Source organism: Diorhabda sublineata, chromosome 1 (assembly GCF_026230105.1).
Source record: "Diorhabda sublineata isolate icDioSubl1.1 chromosome 1, icDioSubl1.1, whole genome shotgun sequence".
Lineage (NCBI taxonomy): Eukaryota > Metazoa > Arthropoda > Insecta > Coleoptera > Chrysomelidae > Diorhabda > Diorhabda sublineata.
In genome coordinates, this window is record NC_079474.1 from 43,508,220 (window position 1) to 43,527,957 (window position 19,738).

General features: G+C 33.4%; 1 protein-coding gene across 1 annotated transcript in view; it reads left to right on the plus strand.

Annotated features, from left to right (window-relative positions):
* The window catches only part of LOC130444497 (probable multidrug resistance-associated protein lethal(2)03659), a 32,535-nt gene that overhangs the window by 12,406 nt on the left and 391 nt on the right, over positions 1-19,738 (plus strand). Inside the window, exons 8-18 of the mRNA XM_056779687.1 lie at positions 791-960; positions 3,672-3,848; positions 5,013-5,160; positions 7,896-8,046; positions 9,675-9,905; positions 11,217-11,380; positions 11,437-11,571; positions 13,384-13,539; positions 13,593-13,716; positions 14,301-14,539; positions 14,614-14,751. Coding sequence (XP_056635665.1) covers positions 791-960; positions 3,672-3,848; positions 5,013-5,160; positions 7,896-8,046; positions 9,675-9,905; positions 11,217-11,380; positions 11,437-11,571; positions 13,384-13,539; positions 13,593-13,716; positions 14,301-14,539; positions 14,614-14,751 — 1,833 coding nt within the window. The remainder of the gene's footprint in view (positions 1-790; positions 961-3,671; positions 3,849-5,012; positions 5,161-7,895; positions 8,047-9,674; positions 9,906-11,216; positions 11,381-11,436; positions 11,572-13,383; positions 13,540-13,592; positions 13,717-14,300; positions 14,540-14,613; positions 14,752-19,738) is intronic.

Sequence of the window (19,738 nt, forward strand, 5' to 3'; positions counted from 1 at the left end):
TTGTGTTGCCCAGGCTTTCAGAGTGTTTAGTCCTGGGCCCGTACACTCCTATTCCAGTTTTGTCTGCTGCTTAAGATCCGTCCGTATACCATTTAAAGGCATTTCTGTTCATTTCTTTTATGGTGTTATAATCCCTCTTATTTCTACAGCTTAGAATTGAGGTAAATTTTTTTTCAAAGCTAAACTCTTTCGATATATTATCCTGAGGCATGTCCCTATTTTGTTCATTATTTAGGGACGGTCTTTCTTTGGTGATTTCGTCTCTGAACATTCTAATTGATGTTTTTCCTGCCACGCTTTCCATTACTATGTGGAGAGGTAGGAAACTTAGAATCACTTCTAGTGAAATTGTTGGACTGGTTGCAAATAAGCAAGCTCACCTAACCTCACCTTAGCCAAGTGCCCCATATTTCAACAACTCTAACTAACATCTTTTTGTGACGTTCTTATTAAGGGAAACAGTTTTTAATACAAATCGGGTGGGATGCAGCTATACACTCAGTTATTCATTTATTTACTAACACTTACACACTGAACTATTCACTAAAACTCAATATCTGATTTATTTAAATAACCGTTCACATCATTTTGTCACTATGCCATCAAATTGATAACTGACTATACTTTCGCTTTATATACAAACGTGTTTTTGAAGAAACAGTCACATATTGGAAAAGGATCGGTTTCACAGTCTAAATCAGTAGGAGAATTCGTAACAGTATACATAGATAATAACACTTTATGTGAATAATGAAATAATTGTGAATTTTCACGAGTTAAAAATTTTCAGACACGTCCTTTAGTTGTACCAGAAATGAGGACTGTAGGAGCAGTCGAATTTACTAATTACACCGAATATTTTAAAGCTGGTGCGAATGGTTGCGGAATATTCTGTATGGTATTTTTATTTTTATTCGCACAATTTGTTGCAAGTTTCGGGGATTATTTCCTAGCACAATGGTAAGTACGTGATAATGGATATATTCTTGACAAATAGATTTAACGTTTCGAAAAAATAATCTTTTACTCTCATCTTTTGATTTGTACAAATTTTTCTTCATTTTCAATCCCAAAATTAAGTAATGGTAAATATGGTAATTTCCTAGAAATAATGGAATTTTGCAATCTCCCCCTTATCAGAAATGCTTTTCTTTCTCTTGTACTGATGTATGTCATACATTAAATATATATTTCATACATGTATATTTCGATTTTTTTTTAAATTATTTATGATAAAAGGATTTTTTTATTGCTTGATTGATGGAGTGAAGAACCGTTTGTTTAAGAATTTGCATGCTAAAGAACTTTTAAACTAAAAATTGGCAACCTTGTGGAATCGGACAACAAAATTCTTGTCTTGAAATTACCGCTATTCTAATTAATGGTTTTCTCGAAGAAGACCAGTTTTAAAACAATTAACAAACTTCATTAAATAATATAAAATACTGTACTGAAGTCCAACTGAAGAAAAAGAAAAATTTTTTGATTTTCAGGGAGCTTTTTCTTTCAGTATGAGTTCACTAAGACTGTTGTTTTTGTTTCAGCACTGTTGGAACCACATAAACAAACATTGTTCTAAGTTACGGAATTCGGCAATTTTTCGTCTTTTACATTGAAGACTTTCTCCTGATTCTTGTTTCTTCAAGATTTCAGCTTCTTTTTTAATGATGATTGATAATGTCTCTCAGGTATCCCAAACTGAGCCGCAACTTTTCCTTTTCAACTCATTTTTCACTGCTTCTATAGCTTTTAATATATCAGCGTATGTAAGTGTTGTTAGTTTTCTTTTTAAACTCATTTTAAGCCAGTTTTATCACACAGCGATGTTTCCAGGACAATGATCAAAAGCTTATGATCCAAGCAAGCCGTTGTCTTAAGGTTAACCGCCGCAAAGAATTTGGAAGAAGCAAACAATAGGTGACATATGTATTGTTAACCTTAACAATTTAACTAGTGAACACGTGCAAGCAATAAATAACGAAACCTTTTGTTTTGCACACTCTTTCAAAATTGACAAACAATTTTATGTTATAAAGGCTGTGGAAACATTTCTTTAAGTTACTGAGGGACAATACAGATATTACTTTTTTAAGTTTGAGTATTTTAAGTTATAGAGGTTTTGGGCTCTGATCGGAAGGGAACATATTTATTTTTCGAAGGTTTTTAAGTTACCGAGGTTTGAGTTATCGACGCTCTACTGTATAAATATAAAAGGTTTCACTTTTTTCACAACCTCAAAATTTCCATTGTAAAATGGGTTTGAACGCTCAAAAATATTTTGAATCGCGAATAACTCGAAAACCACGTAGAATTCAAAAAAACTGTGGAGCACAAAAGTCTCCAAAAATTTTTTCCTAGCTTATCAATTTTCACCGTAAAATGGGCTCTCGAAAATATATTTGATTCAATTAGATTAATTATCAGTTTAATATAGCATGTTCCTATTGCATAAAAAAAGTATTGTATGATGAAAAGGTTATTACAAAGAAATATTCGACAATGTTCTCCAAGACTTTACTTCTGTTTACTTCTAAATACGTCGTACGCGCACGCGCGTTGTTGACATCTCTGCAGGTGGCAAGATTACTCATGGGAAGAAAGCTTTTGTTCTCTTAAACCAAATAAACCACGACTCGCAATCGATTCTGTGTAACGTGCTCTCACAAATACCACTCAAAATTTTCGAATAAACTTTCTTTTGGATATTTAAGGACATATTTAAGGAAAAACGGGACATTCTGAACTTTCTATGAATTTTCAAAATTGTGAGAATAAGGATACACCATCTTGAGAATGTTTTTGCATAAACTTGAAGCTGAAATTTTAATGAGTACCCACATTTTTGTGAAAGAGAAACTATTAAGAAGTCTGTGAATAATGAAATAATAATCAACCAAAGATAGTGTTCATTATCGCGTTTTTTTAAAGTTAGCTCATTTGAAACCAAGAAGTAGTTCATGTGTGTTATATACATGAAAATATTAATAATAACACGAACGACAAATCTCTCGTGGGATTTGCTTGTTTATATGACGAGTGATGAAATATATCAAGTGCTTAAGTGCTCAATATACTCGTACATCTGTAAGTCGAAAATTATGTTAGCTTACCCGAGTATAAAATAGAAATCTTAACCACCACGATGAATTTTGATTCTTTTTTTCGAGCGGATGCTCGGGATTTCGGCGTTAAGGGAGATTTACTCAGAAATAGTGGCTCCAATGAAAAAATCACCAGATACGTTTTTTGTAGAAAATTTCGTGCTCTACATTTTTTGTTCGGACAGTTTTTTTCGAATTCCTCTTAGTTTTCGAGTTATTCGCGTTTCAAAATTTTTTTGAGTTTCAAAATTTCGAAAACCCGTGCCTGTTGTGTTAAGAGTTACTAGGCTTATTTAGTAACTGAAAACCTTGGATAATCTAGTTAATCAGATTTATTCAAAAGTTTTTTGCTCGATTCGAACTACTACTGATACTGAAAAAGTTCAATTAGTTGCTGGAACGTAAAAAAATTTATTCATTTCTCGAACTGGGTACTGTTGGAACGTAATTTCCATATAGCGTGATAGTTCCAACTGCGTGATATAATCAAGCAGTTGGAACAAACCTATCATTGCAAATTTATCGTAAAAATTGTCTAGTAGTAGTGAAACATTTCAAAATTATTTATAGGGTTAACGTGGAAGAGCTTCGAATGCACAGGGGATCAGCTGAGTCGATGGCATTTTTTAACCGTTTCTCGAGGAATGACTTCATCATTATTTATAATGTGCTAATTGTAGGGACGATCGTTATAGCGATTTTAAGATCTATAGTTTATTATACAATTTGTATGAGAGCATCTCAAAGGTAATAAGCATTTGTCTATTTTATGTTCCATATAAATTCTGGTGATTGCCAGTATGGAATGATTATAGATTTTTCCTATAGCGAAAACCTCTCAGCACGCCCCTTTTCGAGATGTTATTTCTAAAATCGCAGTTGAGTGAAATTGAGTTATAATTTTTTTCTCGTGCCAAGTAAAAATAGGAACTTGGATTTCATAATTTCCGCGTACTCGCAAAGGACTATAAGCTTTGAAATTGAATTCAAAAGTCTCGGAATGCACAAAGCTTTAAAACCACTTCATACTATCGAAAATAATCTATGGAGTGAATCATGTGAGGCAAAGAGGTATTTCCTTACATAGTACCCTTGGACGTTTCAGGGGTATTTCCAGAACAATTGTCCAAAACCAATTCCCTTCCTCCCAGGGTACCTTCGGGCACTTCAGGGGTCGTTTTGACGGGGTCGGGAGTTTTGAGCTTCGCGCCCATTGAGACTTTTAATCAGCTTACTCCAATCATTATGCCAAGTTTCTGAAAAATTTGCCGGAGCCCAAGTATTGAGCGTGGTCCTTTTAGATGGGAAAATTTTTTTAACTGAGCAGGGATTTCAAATGATATTTTTCTTTGCAGAACTGGAAGGATGTTAATTTTAATCACTTATACATCGGCGGTTCCTCAATTAAAGTGATCACGTGCATGTACACGCCGAAATTTAATACCTCCTCATTAAAAAAGAACCATTCAAATTCTGTTCGGTCATTATTCTAATAATTTATTCTAAAAATGCTAGTCTAGACCAAAGTTGTGAGTTTATAATGGTCCAGGTGCACATATAATCTATGCACTTGTAGATCGTGTGTGTAATAATTGGTTAGGTCGCAACGATAATTTTGATGTATATTAATGACGAATATAACTATAATTTTTTTAATAACACCTTTTATCGCTGTCCTTAATAATATAGAAGGAATGTTGAAAAAACACCAATGGTTAGTCCTTTACTAGTACAAGGAAATTACAGACACAAGTTTCTATTTTCAATTTTAGGAAATTTATCATTGTTCCATAAGGGTGATCACCATCTTATTTTTTTACGTGAAGCTAGAAGCGACGTGTATATTTTATTGAAAATTCCGTTCACTCTCAATTTGAGATACTGTCACGTTTATACCATTTGCGTTTTTAGACTACACAATAGGATGTTTGAAAGTGTTATACATGCAGTACTTTTATTTTTCAATTTAAATACCTCCGGCAGAATATTAAATCGTTTTTCGAAAGATTTGGGACAAGTGGATGAACTACTACCGAATGCTTTTTGTGACACCACCCAAGTACGTATTTGAAATTTTTGAAAATGAGATGCAATAAAAACGATTTCATTTACCCCTAAATGGAGGTGTTTATGAGTTTATTCTCTGCTTAACACTTCAATACACGCTTTGTATCTGACAGATATATGGGTTGAGGTTTCTAATATAGAATATTAACGCTAACAAGCACTTTAACCCCTCTTTCAGCTCAGCTTATTCTACCGTGCACCAATTGAGCAGTTACAAACAACAAGAAATCATTCCCGGCATTGTTGGGAGGAAACAAAATTGGCAAGGCTCACCAGATATACTTAAAGATGGTGTGGTCAATATCTTTGTCTGCAACATTGTCTTCTCTTTATTCAGATGATTGCTACTTTAATAATAGTAAATGTACTGAAGTTAAAGAAAACCAAAGTAAACCCTTGTTCAAATACCGAACACGATATTCCAATGTTTTTTAAATTTACTTAACGGTGATGTGAATTTATACATATGGAGGCTCTTACTTAATTTATTTATACGCTAAACAGTAAACTATTCACTAACTTATTAGCAAACACTTTTATATGATTCGCTTATAAACAACTGCCTATTTAGACAGTACAGATTTTTTTATAATTTGGTTCTAGAATGTGAACAAATGAAAAAATTTATTCTATAAAAACGGTGCTAACATAACGTAAACTGGTTATAAAAAAATAATATAAAATAGCTTTATAGCTATTCTCGGAAATTTGTACCTGGCAAATTTTAGATTCTACTAACTTAATCGAGCAGGATTGGTTTCACGGTTCATGTCGTTGACGAGTTCGTAACAATATGTTTCTTTATTTATATACTGGTTTTAGTTATACTTTATATTGATTGTACATATTTGATTTTTTGTTGATTTTTTCTTCAATGTTAATGGCTTTAAATTAATTTATTATCTGTATTACCAGACTTTTACACAAAAATATTCAATTTCAAATGGATGAGTGATTCTCAGTTCAAATAAAATGTTTCATTCTCAAGTTGAGATCCTCCTAATTGACAAGGTTCACAGCTCTTAGGAGAGTTAATTTTCAAGATGTTGTGAGTTTATTAATTTTTTTGTGTACTCGACAATTTTTTTAATAGTTTTCTCCAATTTTTACAAATTGAATTGTTCATTTGAGCCATTGGATCATTTTTTACCTAAAATCTTATATTATAATGATAAATAGTGTGAAATTTATTTTGTATCTCCCAGATACAAGGCGTGTTTTGAAGTACATTCACGCGTCGATCAAATTGAGATTTTCCCTGATGTCACTAACAGTATATTCTATCCGTTTTTGAACGACGAATATTGATTAAATTCTATTCTTAAGATATTCATTTTAACCTCCTCTGACAGCTTCAAAACTTTTTAAATTACGTCGTGACGTTATGAAATTTTTGAAGTCTAGTAAATTTAATTAATAATGCAAAATTATACATTTTTATGTCAGATTTGATTCTGCGACCATTTGGCCTCAAGTAGAGGACCTAAACACGCGATTTTTTTATTGAATGATTTATTATCATCACAAGCAGGAAAGTATGGAAAATTTCAAATCAATGGGGTAGTGAAAATTACGTTAAAAATAGGTTACGTGTTAACCTAACTACGAGGGTTGCTATTTAATTTTTGACATAGACGAATGAAAACAAATATCTACAATTAGATATGGCTTTATCGTCTTTTCAAATATTCTTCATTAAGATCAAAACACTTTTGCATGCTTTTGAACCAATTGTCGAAGCATTTTTTCCATTCTTGTTGAGGTGATGCATGTGATTTCAACGTATCTGCTTCTTCAGGTGTAGAAAAATGTTGACCTCGCAATTTATTTTTGATCTGCGGGAATAAGAAATCATTGGGTGCCAAACAAGGAATTTATGGCGAATGACCCATCAATTCGATGTTTTGACTGTTCAAAGAGGTTTTTGTTTAAACTGATGTGTGGGAGCTCGCATTGCCGTGGTGGAGAACATTTGGTTCAAAGTGCTTCGTGCTCGAACAACTTTTACTGGATTTGGCGCGTCTTCAAAGACTCATACAGTAGATTGTTATTTAGTTTCTGGTTGTTATGTATAAATCCATGATTCGTCACCTGTCAAGATCTTATTGACGTCCTTTGAAGCACCGCAATTGATTTTCAGCATTTCTTTGCACCAATCGACTCGATCTTTTTTGAGCGATTGGCAAATTATGCGGTATTCAACGCGAAAAAATCTTCTAGTATGCGAGTGGAACTAATCCCCAAGTATGCCTCGATGTCACAGTATGTCATCTGACGATCTTGCCATTTACCATTTTACGCACAGCGTCGATATTTTCTGGCACAACAGCCGGACTTTGGACGAGATTCACAAAATTCATCATGTAGCGAAGTGCTACCACGATTGAATTCGGAAAACCAGCGAAAATGTTAATACGACTTAATTTCATTTTTTGACCAAGACGAATGTTTTGTACACTATTAAAAATGTCAAACTTTATGATGGCAATGTAAGTTTTAACATATTCACATCACTCTTGCCATATCTCAAAACTTGAGTAGCAGCCTTCGTACAGTCTATGACAAAATATTGAAACAATGACTTTGACTACTTGATATGTACACCTATTTTTCGCGAATTGGTTAGTTATGACGTTAGTATATAGGTCAATTTGATGGACTGTATATAATTACAATCCTTTAGAGAAAAGAATAATAGTGAAATTATTATAATGATAACCATTTTAGCTATTATTGAGTTTAGTAGGAGCTGTATTAGTAGTGGCTATTGTTGATTATTATTTGCTGATACCAATTTTTATGGTCATGATAACATTCTTCTTCTTGAGAGACATTTATCTCAGGACAAGCCGAAACGTCAAGAGGTTGGAGGGTATCAGTAAGTATCATAAATTCAAGTAAGTATCAATAAATTCGAGAAAAAATCGTAAAAGTATAAAGTATAAAGAGAATAAATAATTACATAATATTGAGAATAAAACATAACAAAAACAAAGTCAAACCCTGTCTACACTATCACTAAATCAACACTCACAATTGCAATGTCTGTCGCGCGTTTCGTAACCAAGTTATCATTTTCAGAGACTGAAGGTGAAAGTTTTTCAGTATGAATATTAACAATGGTTCCAGAAATTCTAACTTAAAATTAATCGTCTTCTAACTACAGCTCTTGGATAGTAAATAACGTCGAAAGGATTAGCTTTAATGTAGTCTGTCAGGCTCCTTCAAATACTAAATTTGGCCAGTAGTGGCTTGGTATAGAACACTGAAGTAATAGTCTCGGTTATATCTTACCATAACTCAACCATACTCAAGGCTTCCCTCTATAGTGCAAGTGCTTGTTTCCTGCTTTCTTACTTCCATGGTTTTAGCAAATACAAGACGCCATTCCCATGTCTACCAACTTACTAATGGTACTTAAAATATTCACATCTGGCAACTCCGCTTGAATACACAACATGTTGACGTTGAACCGTTATTTTTAAATGTCGGGTTTTCAAACTTTATGATAAATACATCGTTTTAAAGGTATATTAAGTTGGGAAAATTTGTTATATGAGTCAGATTATCTTCCGAAAAAAACTTCTCTGAATAATTGATTGATTGTAACTGTGACTCGATAAATATATAGAATATTTTGATATTATTTTAGTAGTTTACCTTTAACTTCTCAATTAAATAAAATATTTTTTTTAATTTCTTATTTCTTATGCCTTAATGCATCTTAATGTTATTCATTTTAAGTCTCTTCTTAAAGAAAAGTCGAAACGTCAAATTTTATCTTCCAAAAATTATTAAAAAAACTAATTTTGAAACAAAAGACATATAAAATCAAGAACATTAAGATGCATTGAATAAAATATTAATATTTCTCACTAAAATTGATTTGTTGGTAATCCGAGACATAGGATAGGATAGGATCCAAATGGAGCTGTTTTGGAATTGGAGAAGTTAATCATTCTCTATCTCTCTTTACTCTCTAATAAAATCAAAACTAATTGTTCTCCTTCTTCGTCGTTACCACTAGTCGACGTGATGGCGATCCAATCAGTATAAAGGAAAAAGAGATAGAGATTAGTATACTAATGCTATTTCTCTTTCTATCAGCAGTTTGGGCCCACTTGAACAATATCCCATACCTTCCTTTCTCTATCTTCAAAATACAAGAAAAGTAAGGAATTTAATGAAAAAATATTTATTACGTATTAGAATACATTGCTTGGGAATTTATTTCTTAAAAATAACATCGTCCAAATATAAACCGTTGCGTTCAATCGTCGGTTTGTTAGCGTAAACTTTGGATTTGATATAATCTCACAGGAAAAAGTCCGCAGGTGTTAAACCGGAACTTCGTGGAGGACAATTTATGTCACCATTTCTGGAGATCAATTCGCCAGGAAAAATTAGCTCTATGATCCGACACTGACTTACACTAACTTCCTTCGTTATAATATGATGCGGTTTATTTGCGATGGATCTAGGCGACAGATTTATTTATTTTTATAGCTCGAAGTCCGGTGTTTGCACATTTGAATGCGACTTTACAAGGTTTGACAACTGTTCGTTCGAATGGCGCTGAAAAAATTTTAGTCGAAGAATTCGATTATCTTCAAGATATACACAGTAGTGCTTGGTTCATGTTTTTATACACGTCAAGAGCCTTTGGACTTTGGCTAGATTTAATTTGTACAACGTTTATCATGTACGTTACCTACAACTTTGCTATATTTGATACAGGTAAGTAGCGTACAATGTTTCTCTTAAATATGATAACTATTCTTCATTTTACTCTTCATTTCTTTTTCTGTGATGTTTTTAAAATAGTGAGAAAATGTCAAGAGAAAAGTTGATATTTAGTACTGAGTTGTGTATTACTTTTACAACATGATATAAAGTATTATTTAGGCTATTACCCTAAGAGGGCAAATATATTTAACCTAAAAAATAGCAGAGGAGCCATTCAAGCACTTGACTCTTATAAAATTTGTTTGGAGCTAGTATGGGAATCACCTTTGAACTCATTGGGAGCAACCGATAAAATTACTCTAATATGGGTACACGACCACACCGGTGTGAACAATGAACAAACTGATTACTTGGCGAAGGAAGGCGGAACAATTCCTTTCAAAGCATTATAACCTCTCAAAAATTTTCCAAAAAGCAATTAAGCCGTGATCACAAAGTGGGAAAACGAGAATAAATCAGAAACATGGAGTAAAGCTCCAGGTCTGAAAAATCGGAGAGATTTATTTCTTATTCTATAAACTGGTCCTTTTCATTAAACAAAGATGAGCTACTAAGAGTTACTGGTATGCTCACTGAACACTGTCTAGTTAACTACTAATCATCAAAGAAATTACTGACACTTCTTTTCGATTCGTTTCGTTTCTGCAAACAACCAAAGGAACATCTGTTCATAGATAAAGCTACGGCACCTTTTGGCTTTTCAAAGCTGGAATAGGAAAACCGCATGGCCCTTAGGCAAGTAGCTTATTTGGCAAAGTCGTTGTTCTCTGACTGATAAATGGTTCGGAGTAGGGAATCACGACTTTTATACACTAGATCTTCTAATCTAATCTAATCTAATCTAATCTAAATTAGCAACTACTAGATCTTTCCGTATCTATTCTCGAGTCCACTTTTTCTAATTAGCTTTTACTACAAGTTTGTTTGCTTCGTAGCGTTCTTTCTTAATCTTGCACCACATCACACACTAATTTACGTTGCGTATGCGTTGAGAGCTTCTCAATAACATTTCAATCAAGATGAACGCTTAGTCTTAGTTCAACAATCGTATAAGTGAGTTGATTCAAAGATTTTTCTGAAAATGGAAAACTTGCAATGCGCCTACGCAAGTGAAAGAGGAGCTAGACACTCTATTCGTAGTTTGTGCGCCGTCTTTTGGGACTGTAAAATTTTGGGCATCTGAACTCGAACATGGCCACAATTGTTATACAACCGGTTCGAAAATTAGTTACACGCGACTCTACCAATATAAATAGCATTTATATTGTTATAAAAAACGTCGTTTATAACCTGCTATTTCAGATCAGTATGGTAGTGGTGTAGGATTATCTATCACTCAATGTATAGGTCTTAGCGGGCTGGTGCAATGGGGAATGAGGCAGTCTGCTGAACTCGAGAATCAAATGACTTCGGTTGAAAGAGTCCTTGAATTTACTAAAATTCAGCACGAACCTCCATTGGAATCGGTACAATATTATTAAGAGGTTATGTTATAATCACTTATTTTTGTTATTATTTTTAGACTCCCGATAATAAACCACCAGCAAATTGGCCAAAATATGGTAAAATTGAATTCGTCGATACTACCATGAAATATAGTTTATTCGAACCGCCTGTTTTAAAAAATTTGAATATACTTGTTAAACCAAGAGAAAAGGTTGGCTCTTATTGATATTTCGCCTTTATAAATGAAACATCTTGATTTTATTCCTCTTTTAATATAAATAGTGTATTTTTCATTGAAAATATTTAGTAAACTAAAATCCCTAATCCTAATTTATTCAAACACACTGTCAAGTTTACTTGTCACTACCCCGATATGTCATAATGACATCAAATTGTTCACTGCTATAGACCAATTTTATATACTATCACCACATTCTCGAATCTTCGTTTCCTGGAAATCTCAAAGTTGCCATAAACAAACAAAAATGCCTTCTCAGCAATCGTCACTATAAAAACATGTCAAAAAAACACAAACGTGTAAATAGATCACAAAAATCTAAACGAATAGCCGCCAAATAAAAAAAAAACCAAATAACTTTCACATCCACAACTTTAGTACGTAACATGATTAAGTTGTATTATAAAAGATAATAATTTTGACGGAAACTATCGTCCCTTGTGTTCAGACACTTTGGTCATTCCTCTATTTCGATAGCTTCTCGAATAATCCTGGACTGGAAGGAGCGAAGTGGGGCGATAGTTTTGGTTCTATTGAAATCGTGTCCGTGAATTATGTGTCCGGTATGGGCACGAATTGGGCAAGAGTGGAGGAAATATCGGAATTAGTGACAGACAACAAGTGTTCCTTTGCTCTGATGGAACTACGTCGATTTTTCTGGCCAATATAGGAACAGAGGCAATCTGAGCAGGGAATTTCATACACTCCATGGTGTTAATTGCATATTTTAGCTTAGACAGATCTGATTAGGTGGGAGAGTTTCTGATTGGGTTTGAAGATTGTGCAAATCTTTTCTGTTGCACCTTTAATAAAGAAAAGGGACTCCTTGAATTGACTCTCCAAACCAGTGAAGAAGGAGGAGCTGGTGGCGAAAATTTTTGGATACTTCTAGAGATTTCAGATTTGTTGTAATCATTCCGAATCAATGTTTGTTTAAAAAAAACTGATTTCAGATGGTCCACTGGATTCTTCAATCAACGGGATGGATCGTGGTACGAATGTATCAATGACACAGTTAGGTTTGGTCGGATTATGATGGGATTGAGCGTTGAGGAAACGATTGGTGTGAGTGTGTTTGCAATAGACAGAGTGAGAGAAACCGTGTGGAGAAGATTTTTTGATCATGACGTCAGGACACGGCAAAGATGATTTTACTTCCACCTCTATCGTGATTTGAATACGAGGAAGTACACCATTCAGATGGAGCAGAAAGGAATCTCTTCCATGGGGCCAAATGACATAAATGTCATCAACATATCGTAGTTAACAACTTGGTCGGAGGGGGGAGGAGAATAGTGTTATATTTCCAAAATGGTCAATGAAAATGTTAAAAATGTCGGGACACGGGAACACATTTGACGGTAGAAATTGCTTTGGAAGTAGGTGTTGGACAAACAAAGAAACAATTTTAAGGTTATTGATTATGAGACCTTATAACTCCTCAGGGATGCCTGGTAAAATTAGATGATATTGAAGATTAGGGAACATTATTAATTGTGAAACTTAAGGAAACAAAGCATGATGTAAACAGGAGAATTTCCGACCAAATACATCATCGGTAATTGTGATGGTAGGATGAAATATAAAGTCAACATAAGAAACTTCGACTGAGATTTCTTAAAAAGTGACATTTTGTTACTAACTTTTTCCCTTCACAGAAAAAATGTGGTTCATTTCTGACATGTAAGGTTAACTCGTTACAATAGTCCATTAACGAGATTTTCCACTTTTTATTGCAATTTACATATCGACCATACTTTCCTATTAATTTTTATTTCGTTTTAGATAGGAATCGTGGGAAGGACGGGAGCAGGAAAATCGTCTCTTATCAATACACTTTTCAGGCTGACAAACTACGATGGTTTAATACTAATTGACAATCTTGATATCAGCGTGATGGGTTTACATGATTTGAGAAAGAAGATATCAATCATACCTCAAGTGAGATGCAATGAAAGTTGAAGTAGAACAAGCTTATTTTCAAATTTTTTTAGGAACCCGTATTATTTTCTGGCACACTTAGATATAACCTGGATCCTTTTAACGAATATACCGATGAACAGATTTTCGCATCGTTGTTAGCAGTAGAAATTAAAAACGCGATGCAGAGTGGAATTAGTATGTATATATGTCATAAATAATTGTACAGAGTAGCTCAGCAAAAAAATTCTTTATTCTTATGTTCTTCTGGGTTTAAAACATCTTACGATGAATCTTAGCAGAGTATTGCAACTCTGTAGATGCACGCACCATGACGAGGTAGAGCTTGGTCTTAAGTTTACGTTTGATCAACATGAGTTCACCAAATCGTTTTCCAGATACTCGATGTACTCATTGGTTCTAGATGACTCCCAGGTGTAGCCTAGGCTCTCATCCCGGCTGTTGTCATCTTCTTCGTTTTGACTTTAATCCTCTTTCAGGGTAAATTGGAGCTAAGTGAATGATTCTGCTCTTCTTTTCTGGGTGCTAGTTCATTTGACTCCGAATCCAATTCGTCAAGTTTATTATTTCAGTATCTGGATCAGTGTTCTGACTTCTAGTCTGCCCAATATATTGGATATTCTTCTCGCTCTGTTTTTTTTTCCCTGATGAACTCCCATAATTTGGCATTGATGCTGAAGAACCTTGTGTATTTTTGAGTAAAAAAATAATCAGATATGCAAGTGAAAATTTTCGAAACTGTAAATTAAAATTGATTTTAGAATGCCTTGATGACATTATGACTGAAGGGGGCACAAATATTAGCGTAGGCTCCAGACAAATGGTATGTTTAGCTAGAGCAATTTTAAGAAACAACAGAATACTAGTACTAGACGAAGCTACTGCTAATGTGGATGCTCAAACGGATAGATTTATTCAAACGACAATTCGTACAAAATTTGCTCACTGTACAGTATTAACAATTGCTCATAGATTGAACACTGTTATGGATTCCGATAAAGTAAAATTTTTCTTTATTCTATCTAGAAATTATTTTTTATAATATTGACGTATGAAGTGATTTATAATTTTCAGCTTCTGGTTATGGACGGTGGTAGGATGATAGAATACGATCATCCTCATGTATTGATTCAAAATAATGGTTTATTGGCGGAGATGGTGAAGAAAACTGGACCTGGCATTTCAGACAGACTAAAAATAATTGCCAAAGAGGTAATAACAATATGTATAGAAGATAAAAGATTAATATGTAGTGTTCATAAAGAGACAAACTTAAAAAGTCCCATATAATTATGGAGTGTTTACAAATGGGTTTGAGAGAGAGAGAGAGAGAGAGAAAAACCGTTCTCTTTTGAATAATTGGCCACGTTGTAAGCTGAGTGCTCATATGAGCATCATAAGATTAGAACGTAAATATTGTCATGATGAAAAATGGGAGTACTTCTCTATTTGGTCCTGTCTTGTGCGTCCTCGTCCCATCTTTCTTATTGCTACCTTCCCCTCTACTGTCCGTTTCCTCTTTGGTCTTTATCAATTTTTGACTCCAGTAACTGCCAGCTGAACTAGGAGTTTTGGTTTTCACTTCATTAAGTAGAATGATTATTTTTCTCTAGAATTCTTTATGCCCTTGCGATTCATTAAAAATACTAGGGTTTTCATTTTCAATTTCCTTTTATCTATATTGTCTCATTCAAAGCAAAGTTTATCTGAATAGCTTTTCTATGCATCTTATATGAAAACGACTCAGGTATTCAAACGTGGTTACTTTTTTATTTTTCACTACTTTTTATCTTTTTTCGTGCTCCCGTTTCTAGTTTACCACCATCCTCTTGCAGTTTTTGTTATTTGATTACATTCTCAGATGTTTATTGTTTATACTTTTCCTTATATTTTCTTAAATGTATTTGCTACGTTTACTATATCGTCTGAATATACTAATGCGTCTAATTTCACAGATAGTAAGTTTCTGTACCTAGCCTATTATCGTCTCTACCCTATGGTTCTTATCATACTATATCTTGATGGTTTTTATCAGCCTATATATGACTAGTATTAATAGGCTTTTGAACCGAATGCAGATTTTAAAGCTACTCTCATGCCACTTATATTTGTCCGTATAATTCTCGTATCTCCTTCCTATTTTCTCTAAAAATTTTATCATTGTCGCTTCCGTATTATCACATCTACAAACTTGTCCTATTTTGGTTTGCATCTCCCTATTTCTTCTTCGTGATTTTTCTCATGTTCTCCTATCGTTGTATCATTCCCCTCCAAACTCCAGTGTTTTTCCTGTTGTTATTTTATTGTCTTTGTGACTCAATTTTTCTCGAAAAATTCCTTCCACGTCTCTAATGTATCTTGTGCTGATTTTGTTTTAAAAAGCATCTGTAATCCTTATAGTTACTCGCTCTTTCTTCTCCATATTGATTCCATGGTTTTTTCTTTGCTCTTTCAATTTCTTTCTTGACTTTGTTTTTTAAGGTTTTATATACCTGTGGCGATCTCGACATATGCCCTAACATTCAAAAATACATAATACAAGTACACTTTCAATCGCGGCATTTTTTTCCTTCGACCGTCCACGAACAGCTTTCCCAACAACACAATAATCCTTGGACTCTTGACTTACCGATACCTGACTCAATTCCGAGTTACCTTCTTTTGGGAATTCCATGTCATCTTTCTTTTATGACTCAGCGAAGCGAGCAAATAAATCTCTAATGCCTAGATCACAACGAGGCTCCTATAGATTCGCCACACACTACAAGTTTTGTTTTTATTTTTGTATATATTGATTTGTTGGTATATTTGTATATATATAGTAAGTTTATGTAGTTATAAATTATTTTGCTACCTCCTCACAATCATCGATTTCAAGACTAGCATCCATATGCCTCTTTGTTTTTTTTTTACTTTTATTTTTAATACAATTCTTCCATTGAATTTTTGGTATTTTCCAACAAACCTCGATTTATCATACATCATTTATAATACATGAATCGCCCCATCGATTGGTTTAAATATCGTTGAAATCCGTTCAATAGTTTTCGAGTTATTCGCGGTTATATAAAAAGGTAGATGCAACATAGATCTTGGATTCTGAAGATGTGTTAAATTTCTGTATATACTCCACCAAAACTCGACTTATCATATATCAAAATTTTCCTTTTGAATCGCTTCATCGATTGGTTTAAATATAGTTGAAATCCGTTCAATAGTTTTCGAGTTATTCGCGTTTATATAAAAAGGTAGATGCAACATAGATCTTGGATTCTGAAGATGTGTTAAATTTCTGTATATATTCCACCAAAACTCGACTTATCATATATCAAAATTTTCCTTTTGAATCGCTTCATCGATTGGTTTAAATATCGTTGAAATCCGTTCAATAGTTTTCGAGTTATTCGCGTTTATATAAAAAGGGAGATGCAGCATAGATCTTGGATTCTGAAGATGTGTTAAATTTCTGTATATATTCCACCAAAACTCGACTTATCATATATCAAAATTTTCCTTTTGAATCGCTTCATCGATTGGTTTAAATATAGTTGAAATCCGTTCAATAGTTTTCGAGTTATTCGCGTTTATATAAAAAGGGAGATGCAGCATAGATCTTGGATTCTGAAGATGTGTTAAATTTCTGTATATACTCCACCAAAACTCGACTTATCATATATCAAAATTTTCCTTTTGAATCGCTTCATCGATTGGTTTAAATATCGTTGAAATCCGTTCAATAGTTTTCGAGTTATTCGCGTTTATATAAAAAGGGAGATGCAGCATAGATCTTGGATTCTGAAGATGTGTTAAATTTCTGTATATATTCCACCAAAACTCGACTTATCATATATCAAAATTTTCCTTTTGAATCGCTTCATCGATTGGTTTAAATATCGTTGAAATCCGTTCAATAGTTTTCGAGTTATTCGCGTTTATATAAAAAGGGAGATGCAGCATAGATCTTGGATTCTGAAGATGTGTTAAATTTCTGTATATATTCCACCAAAACTCGACTTATCATATATCAAAATTTTCCTTTTGAATCGCTTCATCGATTGGTTTAAATATAGTTGAAATCCGTTCAATAGTTTTCGAGTTATTCGCGTTTATATAAAAAGGGAGATGCAGCATAGATCTTGGATTCTGAAGATGTGTTAAATTTCTGTATATACTCCACCAAAACTCGACTTATCATATATCAAAATTTTCCTTTTGAATCGCTTCATCGATTGGTTTAAATATCGTTGAAATCCGTTCAATAGTTTTCGAGTTATTCGCGTTTATATAAAAAGGGAGATGCAGCATAGATCTTGGATTCTGAAGATGTGTTAAATTTCTGTATATATTCCACCAAAACTCGACTTATCATATATCAAAATTTTCCTTTTGAATCGCTTCATCGATTGGTTTAAATACCGTTGAAATCCGTTCAATAGTTTTCGAGTTATTCGCGTTTATATAAAAAGATAGGTGCAGCATAGCTCTTGGATTCTGAAGATGTGTTAAATTTCTGTATATATTCCACCAAAACTCGACTTATCATATATCAAAATTTTCCTTTTGAATCGCTTCATCGATTGGTTTAAATATCGTTGAAATCCGTTCAATAGTTTTCGAGTTATTCGCGTTTATATAAAAAGATAGGTGCAGCATAGCTCTTGGATTCTGAAGATGTGTTAAATTTCTGTATATATTCCACCAAAACTCGACTTATCATATATCAAAATTTTCCTTTTGAATCGCTTCATCGATTGGTTTAAATATCGTTGAAATCCGTTCAATAGTTTTCGAGTTATTCGCGTTTATATAAAAAGATAGGTGCAGCATAGCTCTTGGATTCTGAAGATGTGTTAAATTTCTGTATATATTCCACCAAAACTCGACTTATCATATATCAAAATTTTCCTTTTGAATCGCTTCATCGATTGGTTTAAATATCGTTGAAATCCGTTCAATAGTTTTCGAGTTATTCGCGTTTATATAAAAAGATAGGTGCAGCATAGCTCTTGGATTCTGAAGATGTGTTAAATTTCTGTATATATTCCACCAAAACTCGACTTATCATATATCAAAATTTTCCTTTTGAATCGCTTCATCGATTGGTTTAAATATCGTTGAAATCCGTTCAATAGTTTTCGAGTTATTCGCGTTTATATAAAAAGGGAGATGCAGCATAGATCTTGGATTCTGAAGATGTGTTAAATTTCTGTATATATTCCACCAAAACTCGACTTATCATATATCAAAATTTTCCTTTTGAATCGCTTCATCGATTGGTTTAAATATCCTTGAAATCCGTTCAATAGTTTTCGAGTTATTCGCGTTTATATAAAAAGATAGGTGCAGCATAGCTCTTGGATTCTGAAGATGTGTTAAATTTCTGTATATATTCCACCAAAACTCGACTTATCATATATCAAAATTTTCCTTTTGAATCGCTTCATCGATTGGTTTAAATATCGTTGAAATCCGTTCAATAGTTTTCGAGTTATTCGCGTTTATATAAAAAGATAGGTGCAGCATAGCTCTTGGATTCTGAAGATGTGTTAAATTTCTGTATATATTCCACCAAAACTCGACTTATCATATATCAAAATTTTCCTTTTGAATCGCTTCATCGATTGGTTTAAATATCGTTGAAATCCGTTCAATAGTTTTCGAGTTATTCGCGTTTATATAAAAAGGGAGATGCAGCATAGATCTTGGATTCTGAAGATGTGTTAAATTTCTGTATATATTCCACCAAAACTCGACTTATCATATATCAAAATTTTCCTTTTGAATCGCTTCATCGATTGGTTTAAATATCGTTGAAATCCGTTCAATAGTTTTCGAGTTATTCGCGTTTATATAAAAAGATAGGTGCAGCATAGCTCTTGGATTCTGAAGATGTGTTAAATTTCTGTATATATTCCACCAAAACTCGACTTATCATATATCAAAATTTTCCTTTTGAATCGCTTCATCGATTGGTTTAAATATCGTTGAAATCCGTTCAATAGTTTTCGAGTTATTCGCGTTTATATAAAAAGATAGGTGCAGCATAGCTCTTGGATTCTGAAGATGTGTTAAATTTCTGTATATATTCCACCAAAACTCGACTTATCATATATCAAAATTTTCCTTTTGAATCGCTTCATCGATTGGTTTAAATATCGTTGAAATCCGTTCAATAGTTTTCGAGTTATTCGCGTTTATA